The sequence below is a fragment of the Rattus norvegicus genome, chromosome 18, assembly GCF_021556685.1.
Source record: "Rattus norvegicus strain SHRSP/BbbUtx chromosome 18, alternate assembly SHRSP_T2T, whole genome shotgun sequence".
NCBI classification, from domain to species: Eukaryota; Metazoa; Chordata; class Mammalia; order Rodentia; family Muridae; genus Rattus; species Rattus norvegicus.
The window spans coordinates 36,932,597-36,953,805 of record NC_141551.1 but is presented as its reverse complement, the minus strand read 5'-3'; the positions used below and the strand labels follow the sequence as shown (position 1 = coordinate 36,953,805).

The 21,209-nt window shown below is 43.9% G+C and overlaps 1 protein-coding gene across 5 annotated transcripts in view; it reads left to right on the top strand.

The window, feature by feature from the left end:
• Nucleotides 1-21,209, top strand: part of Mcc (MCC regulator of WNT signaling pathway) — a 472,630-nt gene that overhangs the window by 385,365 nt on the left and 66,056 nt on the right. For all 5 annotated transcript variants that reach the window (XM_087592843.1, XM_087592842.1, XM_087592841.1 and 2 more), the window contains 3 exons: nt 3,620-3,762; nt 17,473-17,636; nt 19,635-19,841. In XM_087592843.1, the coding sequence (XP_087448969.1) occupies nt 3,620-3,762; nt 17,473-17,636; nt 19,635-19,841 (514 nt within the window). The remainder of the gene's footprint in view (nt 1-3,619; nt 3,763-17,472; nt 17,637-19,634; nt 19,842-21,209) is intronic.

The window sequence follows — 21,209 nt, the reverse complement described above, 5'->3', positions numbered from 1 at the left end:
GGGAGAATTGGGCTCCGATGATGCCATGTAATCTTGGTTTCTTTTGCTCGGGTTCCTGCGCTTGCCTCTCGCCATCAGATTATCTCTAGTGTTACTTTGTTCTGCTATTTCTGACAGTGGCAAGACTGTCCTATAAGCCTGTGTGTCAGGAGTGCTGTAGACCTGTTTTCCTGTTTTCTTTCAGCCAGTTATGGGGACAGAGTGTTCTGCTTTCGGGCATGTAGTTTTTCCTATCTACAGGCCTTCAGCTGTTCCTGTGGGCCTGTGTCTGGTGTTCACCAGGCAGGTCACTTGCAGCAGAAAAGTTGGTCTTACCTGTGGTCCCGAGGCTCAAGTTTGCTCGTGGGGTGCTGCCTACGAGTTCTCCTCTGTGGCAGCAACCAGGAAGATCTGCACCGCCGTTTTCGCGAGCTTCCGTGCACCAGGGTTCCAGATGGCGTTTGGTGTTTTCCTCTGGCGTCCGAGATGTGTGCAGGGTGCAGTCTCTTCTGGTTTCCCAGGTGTGTCTGCCTCTCTGAAGGTTTAGCTCTCCCTCCCACGGGATTTGGGTGCAGAGAACTGTTTATCAGGTAGATCCCTTCAGGTTCTGGCGGTGTCTCAGATGCAGTGGTCCTCCTGCTCTTGTGCCCTCCTCCACGGGAACCCAGAGGCCTTATACAGTTTCCTCTTTGTCCAGGGATGTGGGCAGGGGTAGGCAGTGTTGGTGGTCTCTTCCGCTCTGCAGCCTCAGGAGTGCCCACCTGACCAGGCGGTGAGGTCTCTCTCCCTCTGGTCTGGGAGCAGAGAGCTGCTGCGGGCCGGGATCCTCGGGTTTGGGACCCTTATTTATATTTTCTAATATAACTAGAAGCAAGTGTTAATGATTGCAAGTCTATACAAAGCCCCTTGAAGCTTCTTAGTATACAGAACTGCAGGCTTTTGGAATCCTGTGAGGTGATCTTTTACATCCCAAGGAGAGACACTTGATACTTGGTAATTTCATTTTAGCAACAACTATCCACTCCATTGATGACTCATTTATATACACTTTTATTTTTGTGTCTAAACACACTCATGTTGGGGAATTTATTCATATTTTCTTATCACTGGGATTACCAATGAATTTGGGGGAAGGAGACAGCCCTACCTCAAAGAAATAACCTGGTACAAGAGTAAGGGTTATTGTACAGGGAACAGGAAGATGGCTTGGTAAAAGCACTTGCTACCATGTTTTGTTTGTTTGTTTTGCTTCCTCTAATATAATAAATTCTCCTTTTGACCCACACTGCCCAGTCAAGCTCCTGCCCCACTTTGGTAACAGCTCTACTAAACACCTTGGTCAATACCTCAAAGCTCTGAGCTTCTGCTCATGCTCATTTTGTCTCTCAACCTGGAATGATGGTCCCTCTGTGTCCCTTCCTAGCACATCTCAAGTTAGAAAGGGTTGTGGATACATTTGTGTCCTGGAAGATGGCATCTATCCAGACTTTGCTTTCCTGTGTTCATCTTGGTTCTCTGATACCTTGAATGGGACCCTCAATTTGCTTTCATGACATGAAAGCCTCCAGCCCCAGGTGCCATTAGGAGTGTGAAATCATTCTCTTTCCCACTCACCCTGGAGGAGATGTCTCCCTCATTATGTTTCCTTCTCACACCCTCTCCCTCATTACTCCTTTAATCCCTGGAAGCAATTTGATATAGAGCAGATTTGGCAGGCGCCATGTGTTCAGAATCTGTCAAGCCAATTTTAAATTCTGACTAAAGGAAGAACTGATGTATCAGTTCACAAACAATTACCCTCTAGATCAAAAGGTGACTAATAAGAAGACTACTCTTTGTTTTCTCGCCTAAACCTGATTATTGTTGAGTCATGTAGATGTCTAAATAATTAACATTCATAGCTTATTAACCTGTTTTTATTTTTACCTTCACTCCCATTCTGATGCATACTTTGTATAGCCAGAGACTTTGTAAATAACTGTTGAAAATCTTCCTAGCTTTCTAAGTGGTTTTCTACAAAGTCTCTTATTTAGCATGGGCCACTTAAGAAGCATGAGAAGATTGCTTTGTTGAGGGAACCAAGAACTTTAGAGAGGCGTTAATGTTTATCTGATTTATCCCTCTTCCCCAAGCCACTCACTATCTTGGTCTACTCAGAACACAGACTTTGCATCCTCTATTCTCTGACAGCTTAAAATGAGGTTTAGGTTAGTGAGTATATTTTCTTCTTCGCTTTCTTTATTGATACCCTTTCCCTTAGACTAACTAGAAACTAGTGAGCTTTCTATGCCTGCAATTAAATCCCCTAACAATGTAGTCTTTGGGTTCATTTACAAAAGAAATGCTTCCAAGAGAATTATTGTCTCCTCTTCAGGTCTGTCTATGCCATATATGATGCTGTAATGCAGAGGAGCCAAGGCAGGCACTTTGAGATGCACATTCCAGTTAGAAGCTGTCCTGTTTGCTGATAGCATAGGTCTGAGGTTGAATAACCATGAAGGGCTGAGAAAAGATGAGTGAACGCATGGGGATAAAATAGCTGTGCTTCAGGGCTGCCCTCCATCTGTAAATGCAAAGAGAAAAACAGGGACACAGAGCTGGATGGAATCTCTCCTACAGTGTACCCTTCATACCCTACTCTTGGGGAACCTAAGCGTGGTATTTCTTAGTGTCCTATTAGGGTTTCTATTGCTGTAAAGAGACACCATGACAATGGCAAATTATATAAAAGTAAAAATGTAGTTTGGGCTGGCTTGCAGTTCAGAGGTTTAATCCATTATCATCATGGCAAGAAACATGGTGACATACAGGCAAACACGGTGCTGGAGAGGTAACTGAGAGTTCTACATCTGAATCAGCAGGCAGCAGAGAGACACTGGATCTGCCTTGAGCGTCTGAAACCTCAAAGCCCATCTTCAGTGACACAGTCACTCTGAAAGGCCACACCCACTTCAACAAGGCCAGAGCCACTCCAACAAGGCCACATCCACTCCAAGAAAGCCACACCCACTCCAACAAGGCCACACCTCTAATAGTGTCACTCTCTGAGTCTATGGGTCATTTTCATTCAAACCACCACATTTAGAAATGCCAATCTGCCCACCCAGAGTCCAGTTAAGCTGCACACATGAGATTTCTCAGTAGCTTCAACTCATCTTCTCTCTCTGTCAAGTTCTAGGAAGAAAGGCTTCACCGGGACCCTCCAAATGAGGGTGTGTAATTTGCAGTTTATCATATTCTTCATTGTTTTATTCAATTGTAGCCTCGATGTTAGTATACTGTGTTCTTTATTACCTCTTAATTTGAGGAAAAATAAAGAGCTCTGACCTTTCCAGGAAATCTTTGAAGAGACACATTTCTCATGGACTGCTGCATCAATTTCGTTCAGTACATAACTGTGTGAAAATACTGAAGCACAAGAAATTCTGAAGTTTTGCACACTACATCATCTTAGATATAACCATCTGTGAGGATTGAAAGGGACCCTAGTGCCTGCAGCCTGGAATAGAAAACTGTTTGCTTTTGAACATTCTTGCTTGTTCCTTACAAAATATATTTTCCAAGGACTCTCTGCACATCCTCCACCAATGGTGGCTGACTGCAGCTTCACTCAATGGTGAGTGGCTCTCTTTTTTTGCAGGGAGGAAGATGAGTACTCAGAACTTCGGTCAGAGCTCAGCCAGAGTCAACAAGAGGTCAATGAAGACTCCAGAAGTGTGGACCAAGACCAGACCTCTGTGTCCATCCCTGAGAACCAGTCTACTATGGTCACTGCTGACATGGGTGAGTCTTCCCAGGCCTCCTGCTTAGTTTCTCCTTTGTAAGGGAAACCTCAAAAATGCAAGACTCCCAAGTTAAGATTTAAACATTCAAGAAGTTTGATGATGGCACGAATATTCTTGGTTCACTATCATATTGGGCACAGAGAACCAGAGAGCCAAGTTAGCGTTCTTCTTTGCTAACCTCTGCTTTGAACATTCCAGAAGCAGGAAGATGTGTTAAAGACCATTGCAGTATTCCTAGTTATCGTTCTTCCACAGTTGCTGTGGTGGGAGTGGAAGGGATGGAATGGGTGGTAGTGCTTTACAGTAGAAGAAGCCAGGAGGGTTTTAGCTAAGAAGGAGGGATCCAAATGTCTTCACCATGTTGATCCAAGTGACTAAGAAGATGATCATATTCCTTGGTAAGAAATGTGTTTGAGAAACAAATTGAGAAAATGTTACTATTACAGTTTGAACTAGCAGCGAAATAGCCAAGTGGAGATATTTAATGAAGTGTTTTCAGCTGCAGGCCATGGCCTATCATTGGGTTTGGGAATTAGCATATAAAGTCTTTTAGAAAGAAAAGCAGGTAGGAAGGCAATAGAGCAACAGCACTGCTTTATAAATTTTGTTTTTTGCCAGGTAGCATGAAAGTTGGAGTTGAAGTGTCATAAACCACTAGTCTGCCTGGGAAGGCTTTCTGGAGTCTTTAGAGAGACTGCGATTGGAGTATTTGAAATTTTTTGAGCCTACATGATCTCTGTGATTGAACAGGCATGAAGTGAGAAGAGTGAAACTTTCCATGTCTTGGAGATAGATGTTCACAGGTAGTGAAGAGGTAGCAGAAGAACGAGAAGGATGAGAAGTATATTGAGTTTTCATGAGTTGGAAAGCAAGATTTTAATCAACTATTACACATATATTTATTTAATCATATACCCATATAGGTGCTATAACATCATAAACCATGGTATTGTGAAAATATCACCTGAATTCAATTAGTCTGAGGTCCTAGGAAATCTTGTTCCAGGAAGTAGCATGTAAACTAAGACTGGGAGAGTCTTTGGCAATTAAACATGTAGAGGAGGAGTTGAGGGCATTTTGTGAGGATAGAGAATATATTCAGGAAGGCAAAGAACCATTGTTATGCAAAAATGAAGGGTGCAGAGATAGGTAGGAACCAGCTCACTCAGTGTCTTGTAGAACATGTTGGAGTCTTTCCCCAAAGACCTATCAGAAGCTGCTTAAGGATTTAACAGTGGTGGGAAGCATGAGATAATCAGCTGCATTGTAAATCACTCCACAGTGTGGAGTGTGGAAAGTAAATCCAGAGATCAAGAGTGTGTTGGGGAAGCTTGTCAAGAAATCATTTAAAAAGTCTAGGTAGGCCAGATTGTTACAAGGAATAGTAAAGCGACAGTAGAAATGTAGGAAAAGAAGATGGGGATAGAAAAGTTATGATTCAGGTGAGATTTGCTTAAGAACTGGAAGAACTATAAAAGCAGAGGCATAAGTGTGGTGTCTTGTAAGATTCATGCACACAGTGCATGGGTGGTGAGGCCGCTCATCAATGTGGGAACATGGTGGGAGGGAGCAGGTGATTTACTCTCGGTTTTGCTGTTTTGCAAAGGGGAAAGAATGAGGCAGAGATTGATTGTCTTTTAGAGGTCATGAATTCGAGGTGTCTTGAGATATTTGGGTTAGAGATGCTTAAGAACATAATACATATTATTAAGAAGTCAAGCTGAGGGCTGGAGGCATGGCTCACCAGTTAAGAGCGCTGACTGTGCTTCCAGAGGTCCTGAGTTCAATTCCCAGTAACCACATGGTGGCTCACAACCATCTCTAATGGGATCCGATGCCCTCTTCTGTTGTGTCTAAAGATAGCTAAATGTACATAAAATAAATAAATCTTTTTTAAAAAGTCAACTTGAGTGGCTGGGATGCAGAAAATTTGTTGGGAGACATCCAGTTGTGGCTGAAGCAGCAGCTGAGGTGTGTGGACAAGTGAAGTCAGCTGGAGACTGAGACTTTGGGTCCACAGCTAGTAGCAGTACTTAGCAGAAGCCAGAGAATCTTCCTTTCAATTCAGTTCTAGTGTAAATGAATGTTCTTAGCAAACCTCAGAGTGTATGAGTGCCTGTGCTGACTTTGTCAATGTGGTAATATTTTCTTCTTATAGTATATGGAAATTCTAGATCATGCCATTACATGCATGGCTGACTACTCCACTAAACTTTACTAGGAAGTTGCATGGTGTTTGTTTCATCCTAGGGCCTGGCTAGAAGTATGTATTAAAAGATCCTATTGGAATGAATCAATGAATCAATGAATGAATCAATGAATCAATGAATGAATGTGGCTGGCTATGGGCCTGTCTGTGAGGAGTATCTTGGTGTTAAGATGTGATGGAGCAATAAGTACTCAGCAGTCTGAAATGGTAAGAAGGCATATAAGATGAATTTAGCCACATTAGACATTGAGAGGTGCATTCTAAGTGAGACCAGCTTAAACTACACACACGATAATGTGTACAAGAATGAAAGTCCTCCTCCTTGGTAGCTGGAAGATAAAGCTTCGGGTGTGTGTTCAAGTCGGTTTGCTTTATACCCAGGCTGTCTCCCTCAAGTACTTCTGAACCCAAGGTCAAGACTTAATGTTCTAACGCACACAGCCATCTGCTACCAGCCAACCCTTAGGCAAAGGTCTCTAAGTTCATAATAGGCATTGTAATTGTCTAGACTCAGCTGCTGCTTATTCCAGACTCCAGCATGCAGCCACAGGCAGCCAGGAGCAGTCAAACAAGTTCAAACATCCAACAGTCACATTGTCCCTGTCATTGCAGAGAACCAGGCCTACCCTGGCCCCTACATTTGTTTCTCTCGGATTGTATTTTATGAAATTAATAAGTGACCCACAGTCTGACAAAGTCACATAATTAAGTTTGGGAAATGCAGGCACAAACCCACTTCAATGGCCTTCTCTCCTGGGAGACGTCTCAGAGCTCCTGATATGACAGAGCATCTGTCGCACTGATTCCCCAAGGCAGGGGCTCACAGCTGTCTGTCTGCAGGGTGAGGCTTCTCCACCGTTCCTCATCATTCATCTCAAATGCTTTCTTCCACCCCGTACATCACTTGGAATTGTATGTTAATTGTACTGGGATCATCTTTCCTGGCAGTAGTGAGCCCTGTAGAAGCATGGCCTCTGTCTAACATCAGCATACAGGAGCCTTTAGTCATCTGTCTTCCAACGTCATGGGATGCTGCATTAGGTACCAAGTCTGCAAACTCACAGTGTGCTATGTTAGATAATAGGGCTGCCAACTCATAGTATGCTATTTTAGGTCACAGGGCTACAAACTAATTGTGTGCTGTGTAAAGTTCTGGCATTGCAAACTCACTGTGCGCTGCATTAGGTATCAAGGTTGAAAGGCACAGAGCCTGCCATCAGAGGGCTGTACTCCTATATTCAAATCTCTTAAACCAGGGCTGGCATCCAGACTCCTCGCCTGGGATAACATGAAGCCTGGAGCACTCACTACCACCATCCTTCTTTCCTCCTCTCTATCCTCTGGTTCTGATCACACTTCCCCTCTCTCACTGTCCCTCCAACCTGACCAGATTCCAGGATGTGTATAAGCTATCTATTCTGTTGGGAGTGCCTCTTACTACAACACACATGTAGCTTTCTCCTTCTCAAGTCTGCAGCATCCGTCTCATCCCCCCTTCCTCGAACCTGGCGTCTGTGGAAAGGCTACATTTTCTCCCCCCACCCCCTTGTATATTGCCAGTCATTGTCTTACACTAGAATGCAGACTGCATAGGGCAGGGATTTTGGATGACCTTATATGCCAATCTAATGGAGCTCAAGGACACATCAAGTATCTGATTAGCAATGGATGCCATCCTGCCCTTGTCACAGTCTTTGGGAGATGTGGATAGTTTGGTAGAAAAAACCCACAGTGGGGTAAGGAACTGCAAGGTGGGGGGCCCGGGAGGAAACTTCCCAGAGACCATGGCCGAGGGGATGCTTGAGGATTAAATGGAAAATGCTGAGGTTAAGGAAGAGTCAGGTATAAGAGGGTTCTCTGCCGAGTCCTTAAAGAAGGCAGCCACTTACGGGACAACTTGGCAAAGCTCGGTAAACTGGGGCAGAGTATAGTCAGCGTGTTTGTTGATTGGAACTGACTGCCTGCCTCTTCTTCCTTTGCCATTTTCCAATTAAATTGCTTCAATAGGGTAAAACGCTTCCATATATAAACACCATTATAGGAAATCATTAAAAACCATCCATTTCATTATGGTTGCTATATTTGTGAACCTGCATTAGGAACCCAGAGGTTTCCTCAAGCTGGATTTTAGATGCACTTTGCTGTAGTGTTTTTGCTGGTTTACCAAAACAGTAGCAGTCCATTATCTGTTCACTTCATCGAAACCCCTTTTTCTTTTCTTTGCAATCACCACCTGCCAGATCCTTGCTGACCCTTCAGGACAATGACTCCTGAGCATCCTCCCTGAACTTAGAGAACTAAACAAGCAACTTAGTCTTTTGATAACCTCAGCCATCGAATAAAGGAGAAAGTTCCCCAGCACAGTGCATTTGAAAGTGAATTCTATTACTTCTTTTCAAACCTTGTCACCGTTGTTTTGGAAGTCAAGGTGCCTAATCAGAAGAGGTAGGAGTCATCATTTAGATTTTTTTTAAATATTTAGCAGCACATTGGAATTTGCAGGTGGATGTAGCAGTCTGTATGCTCTGATAATCGCCTCTGTGTTGGGTAGTTCATCCATTCCTTGTGAAGAAGGCCCTGGAGTCTTGGCAGGATAGAAAACCTTAAGGAAGGAGAACTAAGAGGAGGTGGTTTCTTGTTGCCATGTCTGTGTAGATGACTTTTCTCCTGAATGCCCGTTTGAACAGTACAGCATGCCTGCAATTGTTGTCACAGCTTTCTGCCACCCTTTGAGGTCTCAGTACTGGTGAGAGAATTATGAGAGCAGCTGTGCAATCACCAGCACCTGGCCTAACCGTGGCACATTTGTAATAGAATGAAATGTGGTTGATCTCAGGATAGAAAGCAACATACACCAGCCAAATCATGCCAGCATGGCAACAGGAAGGAACACACAAGTGTGTGTGTGTGGGGGGGGAGAAGGTGAGGGAGAGGTAGAGCATGTTCCCACATTCCACTGTATGTGTGAGCATGCTTGCACGCGCCAGTGTGCATGCACACGTGGGCACACACAAGTGAGTGTGTGTTTACTGAATCACACATGTCAGGGTATGTGTAGTATCCCATCCTTCAGGCTCTTCCCTGGCTTCAGTAATAGAACTACTAAACCTTGCTGGAACCATGGCTTGTAAAACAACGACTCTAATCAGATCAGTCTTGTGTAACTTAGAGGGGTTCTGGTTTAGTATTTGGAGAGCTCTTTTGAGTCATAGTGAGAGAACATGTACTTTGCTGGAATTCAGCAGTGTTCATGCAGGAAACTGTGGCTGCTGTTGTGGTCAGTAGGGGTCATTTTGGAGGACAGCCAAGGAGGGATTTATACATGAAACCTGACTTTTTGGCATGACTGCAATCATGAAATATGTTGAATGTGAAAATCAGATTTTCCTGGCTTACTGGCTGATGAAGTCTAATGGCTTCAGAAAAAAAAATGTGTCAAGGAGCAGGAGCCAGCACAAGGACTATTCAAAAGGCAGCCTTAACAACCATCACATGGTTCTGGAAAACTTTGCTTCCTGGAATGCCTGGGTCACTTGTCTTCCCTCAGCACTGAAGAGTCAGATCATCTGTAACCTGCATGGGAAACTTTGAGAAACCAGCTACCAGGACAGTAGTGCTAGACAAGACTGAAATTTCAGTCTGACTAGTTAGTATAATAGGGTTGAGTATTGCCGGCAACATCTTCTCTTCAGGGAGAAATTAAGGGGGAACTTAATTTCTCCCAAGAGTTTTGCACTAAGCACCACCCTGAGGTCCAAGACCAAAGCGTGACTTTGGACATGGGTTCACCGGAAGCCCTACAAAGGTGACAATTTCCCTAGAGACCAGAGCCTGGTCCATTAAGAACTGTGTATAAGGTACTGGTGCATTGTCTCAGCAGCTAAGAGCATTTCTTGTTCTTGCAGAAGGCCAAGGTTAAAGCCTAACCCCCACGGTGGCTCATAGCTATCAGTAACTCTGTTTCCAGGGGATCCAATCCCTTCCTCTCCCTTTCACAGGTACCACACATGAACTGTGCTACACAGACATACATGCAAAGCCAAACACCCACACACCTACAATGCAAACAAAATAAAACAAAGAAGTTTGTAAAATATTAGCAGGGCTAATGAGCTGAAACAGCCACCAGCACTCTTTCTAGACTTTTTCTTGTAGAAAATACAGTTAAAAGCAGAAGCAGTTATCACTCTGCTTCAGTGAACTGTTTCTCTTACAGGCTACTACTGGTCAGTAAATTTTCATTCTCCTGAAGAGAACTGGGTGTGAACAAAGTAGGAACTGATCTTCAAAGTTTACTCAGGACAAGATCCCATGGCTGTAGGGGACTTTGGAATTCCTATTTTATTATAATAAGCCTTCTTTGGTTTCTAAACAGACCACATCTCCTCAGGTTGGTTTGTGTTTTCCTTGCTTGAAACTCATGACATATTTTGCCTTAAAACCAGGCCAGCTCTGAAAGTCTGTTTATTCTATTCTGGAAACAAAATCCAGACCCTTGCTAGTGTTCCCGCTCCTGCAGCTATAGTGGGGCACGTGAGTTCTCCAAGAAAGTACTTTTGCTGAAGCTTGGATACTAAAACATGCATGAGCATAAACACACACACACACACACACACACACACACACACACACACACACACACACACACACACACAAACGGTCACCCTTTGAACAAGGCTCTGGAGCTGCCATGGTGCTCAGCACTGAGAAAGGACCCTTCAAACCATTTCAGCATGAGAGTGCATGGGGGTGATCGTAGATGGGCACAGGAGCCTGAAACCATGGCAGAGGGCCTTGCAGACATAGCAAGGGCTGGAGTTCTTCTCAGATCATTCTTTGCATTCTTCAAACTTACTTTTTAGAGGTCCAGAAGGCAGTTCCAAGGATGTATCTTTCATATTGTCAAAACTTCACCCCCTACCTCAAAGATTTCTCCATCCTCTGCAGTGCTGAGGGTTACCTTGCTTTTACGTAATGTGGTGAAATGTGAAATTGGGGTCATTTTATATGCTGTGTAGGAGGCATTGTCAGTACTTTTGTATCAGAGGTTGGGGATACACATGACCTATGCCAGAGGAGGAACCTAAAAGGGACACCTAGGGCAGCTGGGCTGGCCTACTACGGAGGGATGCTTCATGTGGCTAAAGTGTGGCGATCCTTATGCCTTCATCTTTACAACCACATTTGCTGCCTCACAGAAGCAAACTGTCAGAAATATAACATGAAAACAGTACATATGAAAACCAGTCTCAGGCTGGTAAAACATCATTGAAACAGAGTGAACATGTAGCCTCCTTTTCACTGACAAGAGAAACACAGAAGTGAGACCTGGCAGGGGCAGAAGTAGCTTGCTGTCCCCAGGACCCTCAGCCTGAGTGTGCCTGTGTTATGCCCATTTGCCGGTGGCAGGGACACTTGCGAGGGATTTGCCCAACACTGAAAAGGGGATCTTTATGGTGGTGCCTGTCTTAGATTTGCTATCAATTCTGGATACAACTTACTTGGTTCTGAGAGAGAAAGAAGAAAGCTGTATTCACAAGTCAGGAAATGTCTAACCGGGCTAGTATGCTGGTGAGAGTGGGGGTCTTCTTACATGCTAGTCAGATCTCTCAACTACATGGCCCTTTCTTTAAACGGTGGCAGGACAATCCAAGTCTCTAAATCAGTGGTTCTCAACCTTTCTAATGCTGCAACCCTTTAATACAGGTCCTCATAGTGTGGTGACCCCCAACCATAAAATTATTTTTGTTGCTACTTTGTAACTGTAATTTTGCTACTGTTGTGAATGACATTGTAAACATCTGTGTTTCCTGATGGTATTAGGCAAGCCCCATAAAAGGGTCAGATGAAGGGGATCAGAAAGCAGAGGTTGAGTACAGCTGCCCTAAATCCACAGGAAAGTAGAACCAGACTGTCTATTCTCTGTTTGCTACCAGAAGTCTTATTGCTGTAAGTTACATTTAGAGAAGAGAGCAAAGTGTAGGAGCTTCAGACCCCAGCAGAGGTGGGCAGCAGCTAGCCTCACACACAGCCTTGGTGAACCATGAGCACATCAAGTCTGCGGAGCCAGCTGCTGACTGGTCTGAAGGTTGCCGGGCTGAATCCTGCACTTACAGTCCAAGAATAAATTGTATAAATAGAAGTATACATTGTAATGAACGTTTAACAGTAACAATGCATCAAACCCACTTTTAAATAAAAAAAAAAGAGTTGCAGACACTGAAGTTCATCAGGTTTGTAGACACATCTTTGGCTGTAACTGCCTGGTTTTCACCCTCGACTCGAAGAAGGAGTCTTTTCTGTTTATTTTTCCCTGTCCTGTTACAGAAAATTAAATACCAGAGGACCAAATGCTTAGATTATCTGAGCTTAGCCCTCTTGAGAACTCTCTTCATTGAAGGTTAATGTGCGAGGAACCCTTGAGGTCTGTAGTCTCCGTGACACTGGGCTAAGAGACAGTCTCATGGCTTCACAATGCATGTGAAATCTGTGTACCTAAGCTCTTGTAGACCTGTTTCCAAAACATACATTGTCTCACCTGTGAAACTGGAATGCTTCCTCCCTTCTGACAGGAGATAATTCACTTGTTTTCTGGCAGCCAGAAAGCTCAGGGCTCAAAAGACAAAATCAGCCCCACAGCTGAGCTGTTCTGGATTTGCTTCCAAAGCCATCTTCCCTGGTCCCACTGGCTCTGCACCCCTGTCATTGGTAGCTGCTTGTCAAAAGCAGCTAGTGTTTTCCTTTTAAGAGATGATATAAATAAGCCATGTTAAAGAACGCATATTGGACACAGAGAGCCTCCTGTCTCCTGGAGGTTAAGCAGAGCCATCACGTTACTTTGTCTACATAAAGCATTGCATTGCTGAAGGCCCCTCCATGCTGCCCTTCCTGGAGGTCCCTGATGTGTCCGCTGGAGTATGAACAAGCCCTTGTTCCTCCAAACGGCTCCATACATTTGTTCATGAACAGCCCCTCAGCTTCCTTCTGAACCAAGCCTAAACTTGGAGGTGTTTTCTACTTCGTGCATGCTTGTTAGCTTTTGTGTTCCTGTTGTATATATTGAAATATGTTTATTATTTGTATTATTATTATTTGTTATATCATACATCATATATATCATACACATCTTATACATATACAAAATCATGCTATACAACATGGCAAACATTTTTAAGTAAACAGTCCAGGGTTTTAAGTGCATCCATTATTAGCTGTCACTGCTATCCTGCTTATTCCCTAAAACCTACACACACAAAACAGTAATGGCCTGATATAGCTCTCCCAGCCTCTCTTCTGCTCTCTGTCTCTATGCATTTGCTTCTTCTAAACAGCTCACAAAACTACAATTTTGCATTTGTTCTTGGCTCATTTCCTATAACATAATGTTATTAAGGTTTATTCACATTCTAGTCACAGAACTAGCATACAAATCCCTTAATCTCTCAGAGTCCTTTCAGAGTTAATATCCCCCATTCACTTGCCCTCTGTTGACTCTTCTAATGGCTATAACAAGGAAGGCAGTATGCAGAGTTATGACTGTATGTCTAGAGAGACCTATTCTGGGTTGCTGTGATTGGTAACATGACCCTGGCTATAGAGAGCCTCTGCCATGGTTTCTGCTCTCCTGATAACCCCATGTAGCTTGGGTGAGTGAGCAAAAGTCATCAAGTCAAGACATCTCCCATGAGAGGCATCTATCTCATCTGCCTGTCCTGTGAGGTCATGAAGATGTGAGTGACCTGAGAGAGGGGCCATACTATGCTGTGAGGGGTACTGGCTCTGTTCTGGTTAACTGTGAATGCCACCTCCCCAAAGGACCTACTGCTCTATCTGAAGCACCTTGATGTTGCAATTATTGCCTTTTCATGCAGACTTTGGCTACCGTAGCCTTTGGTATCCAATGTTCAGTTTCTGGCTGGGGCTAGATTGTGTCAGATGAAGATGTTTCTAATTATTACAAGTGAATATATAGAAATATATACCACCTGTTCCCATCTTCCCTGTCTGGAGCAGTACTGATAAATGGGTGATGGTGGGAATGGGTGCTTGGTGACAGTGTCCTCGCACCCCTCCCCACATAGCACCCCACATCTATTCACACTAGCCTTGCCACCTCATTTTCCTTCAGTCTCTAAATAGAGCACAGTGGCAGAGGACAGTGACAAGTCAGTAGATAATTAGGGGAGTATATATGAGTAACAGACTGGGGGTAGGAGGTCATCATCTAGTGGGTATACATTTGCCTTCCTAAGACCAAAGAAAACATCTATAGCTCTCCTTTCAGAGCAGAGAGACACAGCATTTTTAACATTTGTTTGTTTGTTTGCGTGCAGGGTCTCCCGAACTCTAGACTGCCTCAAACACACTACATAGCTGAAGATGGCCTCCTCTCTCTACCTCTCTGGTGCTGGGCTTCCCAGGATGCACCAGTACATTAGGCTTTGCCTGTTCCCTTAAATGTCCCTCTCCCACCATTCTTCACTGACAAGACAGTGTGTCCCTGTGCTCTTTAGGGCCACATTTCCAGTCTGGTGGCAGGTTCCTCAGAGAAGGATGTTAGTGTTGGCGCCACACCTTTGTGAGCTTCTCAGAATCAAAGACAGTCTCTTTGTTCATCTAGGAACCCTGCTTTCAGACTGAGGTCAGAGCTCAGACACTATCGGACAATGGGGTGAGAAATATTGCCAGAATCCTTGCCCCTGCTCTTCCTTCTGTTCCCCAAGGCCTGGCCACCACCTTGCATCTGTACCCCGAGAACTGTTTAGCAGATATAACCAACACGACCTAGGTGGGCCTTGTAGGCAAAGTGTAGAATTGCTGAATATAAATCCATTTTTCTTAGCCCTATTGATAAGGACTTATGGATGCCGAAATGTGTGTTCATGCAGCCTGGACACCAGGCAACCAGCACCTGAGAATGAATGGTCATTCAGAGACTAGACTATGTGTTAACTGAATGAGCTGCTCTGCACTTGGACACTTTGCCTCAAGTTGGAGCTGAGCCCATGTCTTTCCTGTCCTGGGGAACTACTGTGATAACCCTCCTCCCTTCACCATCCCTTGTGCATAACAAGCAAGAAAAGCTTACCACCAATGTAAAGTATTCTAGTGCTGACAGAGTCTTGTTTCTCTGTGTTGCTGACTCAACTGTATCGTGCTGATTTTTACTCTTTTAAAATTGTTTTTGATTGTGTGCCCTGTTCTATTTTGAGATGCAGTGATGAGGAAGATCAAAGTCCCCTCTGATTATTCATGCATCTTTAAAAGGGGAAGATAATAGACATATATGTCATTATCAGATTGTGATGTTTGCCACAAACAAAACAGAGTGATGGGGTTGGGAGATGAGAGATGGAATGCCCATGCTCTGGTTAGGAGGACCTTGGTGGGGAAGCAGCATTTGAATTTCACAGTAAGTGGAAGAGAGTGTCAGCAAAGGAAGTAGCAGAGAGGCATCTGGGATAGATGAGCATTTGACATCTTCTAGTAGTAGTAGTAGTAGTAGTAGTAGTAGTAGTAGTAGTAGTAGTAGTAGAGTAGTAGTAGCAGCAGCAGCAACAGCAGCAGGAGGAGGAGGAGGAAGAGGAGGAGGAGGGAACACTAGGAGGGGATAGAGGACCAAAGCTTGTGATTCTTAACCATCCTCACATCAAAACAATTTGAGTAATGGAAAACATTTCCAGTCTCTAGGCCCCTCCCCCAGAGACCATACTTAATTAGCCTGGGTGGGGCCCTGGCATTGTCATTTTATAAATACTCCCCAAGGAATTTTATGGTGTAGCCCAGGCTGAGCACGAATCTCAAATATGCAGAGGTTTTTTTTTTTTTTTTCTTTCTCCCGACTGTGGTAAGGCGTTTGATCTTGGATCTTTGTTTAATGGTAAGGAATAAGGGAAGCCATTGGACAGTTTGTCCTAGGAAGGTGCCTTATCTGCCTTTAAAGAGGCCCACTCTTAACTGCCCTGTGGGGAGAGGAGGGAGGAAGTTACTCCAGGCACCAACTTGAAGAAGAATGTTAGTTTGGAACCCAGTGGTATCCGCAGATAGGAAGGTGGGTTGTTCAACTTGAGGATGAGTTTGGGAGGTTGAAGCTACATGACAGATTGGATTTAGGATGGGACACAAAGGTCCTTGAGGTTGCCTCAGAGTTGACCTGGGTAACTGGCTGGACAGTGGGTTCCATTTACAAGGGAGGTGGAGGGAAGAGGTGATGGTGAGGAGCAGATGGGATCATTGTATCAGCTGGAGAGAAAGCTTCCTGCTGGATTGTTCCCTAGGCGTGGGAAACCTAGATGTGGGAAATAAATGTGGACAGCCAAGTGAGGTTGGTTAAAATGTCCTGAGACATCACTTCCCATGATACTGAGCATTTTCCCACAGTGCCAAAGCTTAGCAAAACAAAAGGAAACAACAACAAAAAGTGTCCATGCTGGTGCATTGAACCTGTCTAGAAGTCAGACTGGGAAGATACCAATTTCTTGCATGAAGGAAACCCACTGGATTTAAGGATTGGCTACAATAATTGAAGAGTATGTAATGTACAGAAACAATGGGTGAAGAGTGGCTGATTTGCAAGGGGATATTTGTTTACAACAAAGCTATTTTGTAACATGTGTCTAACTCATATTATAAGTTATAGCCTTCCCTTGACCAGACACCAGGGTCCAGGAATTTTATAGCAACCCAGATAAAGTAAAGTTATTAGAATTTTTTATACTTACATGTAACAATGGAATTTGGTAGAAGTTTGTTACTCCCTCAGTGGGGGTAACGGATTAACCTGCATAGCTGGAGCTTTAGCAGTTGACATATGGACGGGGAGCAGATTGGAAGCTTACTGAAGGCAAGATTAGTTTTTATAATTTAGATTTTGTTAAATGTATACGTTATTTTTTTATATTCAGTGGTGTTTTGTCTATATGTACGTCTGTGTGAGGGTGTCAGATACCTTGGAACAGAAGTTACAGACAACTGTGAACTGCCGTGTGGATACTGAGAATTGAACCTGGGTCCTCCAGCGGAGCAGCCACTGCTCTTAACCAATGAACCATCTCTCCTGCCTCCAGTTTCTGTTTGTTACTATCAGTCAGCACTGCTCACTCTGAGTTTTGTTGTTGTTGTTGTTGAGTGAAGTTGTGAGATCTTTCATGAACTTCTGGAACTGGTCTTAGTCTGAATGGGTTGAGCAAGAGGGTTTGAAGAGGTTTATTGAAGTCTCTTCTGGGACACTTTTTGCTCTTAGTAGCAAGACTCAGTGTGGTTGCCCTTGGTTGAAAAGCAAGAGAATTTTGCATATTTAAAAGATGACAAAAGTCTAAAACTCCTTAATAAACAGTTTTTATTGGCTGCAAGCCTCAAGTAGCAGCCTGTGTGGAAAGGAAGGATGAAATTAACTTTGAAAATGCCATTGCTTCTAAGTGAGCCCTCATGGTGAGAGGAACTGAGAGTGGTCATTGCTGGTCGGCCTGTTTAATGGATTTTATCCTCATCTCCTCTTAGACAACTGCAGTGACTTGAACTCAGAACTGCAGAGAGTGCTGACTGGTCTGGAGAGCGTTGTCTGTGGCAGGAAGAAGAGCAGCTGCAGCCTCTCTGTGGCCGAGGTGGACAGGCACATTGAGCAGCTCACTACGGCCAGCGAGCACTGTGACTTGGCCATTAAGGTGAGCCTTCCTCCCTCTTTGCTCGGCTTTCTGAGGGGAGGGGAAGGGAGAGGGCAAACTCCTTTCTTGACATAAGACTTTCTAGAATACCTATTAGCCATTGAAAGCCATACAAACATATTGAGCCATCAGCTAGAAGCAGGAGCCCTATAAATATTTCTTGGGCTAAATTACTTCATGACAAACATTGGCTTGCACTAAAAAAGATGATTTACTTGGACATCATTACATTCACAGCATTAAGTCACATCATTTTGGTGTGGCCCACCAGAGCATTTTTTTCCCTTTTCTTTTTGAGATAGGATTTCAACATGTAGTCCTAACTGGCCTGGAACTGTAGGCCAAAGTGACCTCAAATTCATAGAAATCCACCTGCCCCTGCCTCCCAAGAATTGGATTAAAACTGTATGCCACTATGGCCAGCCACCATAGTATTCTTAAGTTGTAAGTTGACCTTAGAGGTTTTCTTACAGACTTGAGATTTCTAGAACCCAAATTTATGAGATAACAGTCTGTGCTGTCCAAATAGGGAAGGATAAGGGTCTAGCTGAGTCACCCCATCCCCAGCCAGTGTATCTGGGTCTCAGCCACACCTTTTTCCTTTACTTCTGAGCAAATATGGAGTGAGAGGAACAGCATGTGCACACCCTCGTCTCTTTTAGAATAATAGGGAAGTCAAGCCCTTCTTGATCCTGGGCCTTGGGAGTATTTCTATTACTTCACCATGGCTCAATGTCCTGGACCTTGCAGTCTCTACTTCCAAGTCTTACAGGAACAGTCTGGTCTGTCAGGAAGAATTCTGGATTTCCCAAGAGGATGGTTGTGCCTCTAGATGAATCACAAAATGCCATTCCAGCATTATTCTCCAGTTCCAGATGGGAAGGACTCACCCACTGGTGCTTCCTTCTCTGGAGTCTCACAAGTCCTAGATTTGATTGTAATGTTAACTTGAAACTCTGTTCTCCTCAGAGTGGGGAGAAGTTGGAGATGGGAAGGAACTTCTAATGACTAGCAATGGAGAAAGCAGAGACAAATAGACTATCTTGGATTTTAAAGGAAGGACAAAGGATCACTTAAGGAAAGAGTCAACAAGATTCGTGCCGCCTGTTTTCCTCTGGGGAACTGGCATGAGCCCTTGCAAGTGGCTGGCCACTACATGTTTAGTGTTGGGATTCTTCTGTTTCTCATCAGTATATGTTCTTTCCGCTCAGCAATTCCCCTTCTATTTAAAAACCATCTGGCCTAGGGTCTTTGTAAAGGACAATATGGATGAATAGTTTCAGAGCAAGCAGAGAAAGTTCTTCCTAATTGTATGTGTCTTCCTGGTTCTTTAATCCCATGTTTAAGGAACTCTTCAAATAATATTAATATTGTCTTCTATTTGTGTCATATCTATCATATTAACTAAATCAATCCCTGCTGTCAGGAACCTCCCTGGCAGGCCCAACCTTTCTAGGGTCACTGATGCTTTATTCTTGTCTTTGCCATCTTGGGACTGAACCTTATTCACACCATCTGAATTCTGATATGACACCAAGAGTGGGAAATGGTGATGTCACCTGCCTTACTGCTGAGTTTGCTCACACAAGGCCTGTAATTTAGGAAACTTACAATTAAACACTGTGCACAACCTGCAACCTCGTGTCTGTCACAGCATTTTCAGGATCACTCACTGGCCTACTGCCTGGATGCAAGTTGACCAGCTCTGGGGTTCCTTAAGGAAATAAACATTGTGTGGGCACCACACACACACTCAACACCAAGAAGGGAGGGACCCTGTTGTCCTTAACTCCAGGGATTGCTGAGTAGCACAAACTAGGATGCAGGCAAGTGACAGCCCCATCTAAGTCTGAGGAATGACCACATGCACAGTGACATCACTCGTGCATAAGGTTCTCCATTCAGCTTCTGGGCTCACAGTTCCTATGCAGCCTCTGTCCTTCTTGACCCCTTTCTCCATGGTAGTTAGCCTGCCTCTGATGTATGACTATTTTTCAGACAGTTGAGGAGATCGAGGGAGTCCTTGGTCGGGATCTGTATCCCAACCTGACTGAGGAGCGGTCCCGGTGGGAGAAAGAGCTGGCTGGATTGCGGGAAGAGAATGAAAGTCTGACAGCCATGCTGTGCAGCAAAGAGGAGGAGCTGAACCGAACCAAGGCCACTATGAATGCCATCCGTGAGGAGCGGGACAGGCTTCGGAGGCGGGTGAGCATGCAGCCAGACATGGCTTATGTCTGGGACTGGGGTGGTTGGACAGACAGAGCCTGGACTCTTAGGGAATCAGAGTCTTGGGATCTGTCTTGGGACTCACCAATTCTGATGTTGTTCATAAAAGTACTTCAAAGATTCTTAGGGGTAGAGCTAAGATTATAAATAAATTCTTCTCAGGAATCCTAAATCTGAGAGATGGTAAAATTATGTCCGGGCAGCAAATCTCAATCTACTTTACTGGGATGCATGTCTTCCATTAGCTCAATTAAAATATTCTGTTAAGACAGTCTAATGATATTTTATAATTGGAAAACATACAAATTCCTCTTCGTCCTTCACATTGTTCTTTAATAGAAGCTTCTCTCACTTATATCAAATAACATGAGCCTCTTCTGCAGATTATTGTAACTACATGTGTGAACAAGTGTCTGCGTACTGGAGTTTATGTAAGTGTACACATGCATTTGTGTAGTGTGCATATATGTGGGTTTGTACACTGTGTAGTGTGCATATATGTGGGTTTGCAAAGGTGTACATGAGAGAGTGGCAGGAATGTCCCGGTATCCCTGGAGGACTGGCACTTGAGAAATGTGGTGATAACACATATTTCTGTCGCTGAAGATGCTGATGGTCCAACATTGAAGCATCAACTTTTCCAATGATACATATCTACCTGCCAGGGCCTATAAGTTCTTTGTCTGCCTATGTCTTTGAACTTTGATGGGACTGAGGGTGGAAGGATTAATTCTTCTATCAGAAACAATTCTTTCTAAAATTCACTTTGAATTACAGGGCTTCCTTTCCTCTCTGTTTCAATTGAGGCAGTATAGGGAAGTTCCTCTCTAGTCATTTCCTGACAAGTGATTCTGTACAATCAGACACATCTTGTAGGCTCAAGGACCATTAACATTGCTGTGTCTCCTTAACCTAGGAAGTAACTTATTCTTCAATAAGGTTGTATGTAAATTTTTCTATTCTTTAAAAATCTATTTTTATTATTCTAATGGGGTGTGTGTGTGTGTGTGTGTGTGTGTGTGTGTGTGTGTGAGAGAGAGAGAGAGAGAGAGAGAGAGAGAGAGAGAGAGAGAGAGAGAGAGAGATTTGGACTTGACAGAGTACAGATGCCTGTGTAAGCCAGAGGTGTTGGATCCTTTGGAGTTGAAGTCACAGGTAGTTGTGAGCTGGCAGACATGGGTGCTGGGAACTGAATTCTGGTCCTCTGGAAGAACAATAAGCCAGTATTAACTGCTGAGTCATCTCTCCATGGCCTGCCATTCTGTTTTCAATCTGTGTACAGATATTCTCAATATTCATTGGGGGTAAATAGAGAATAAATTACTAGTTTTGAAGGTTGTCAGCTCT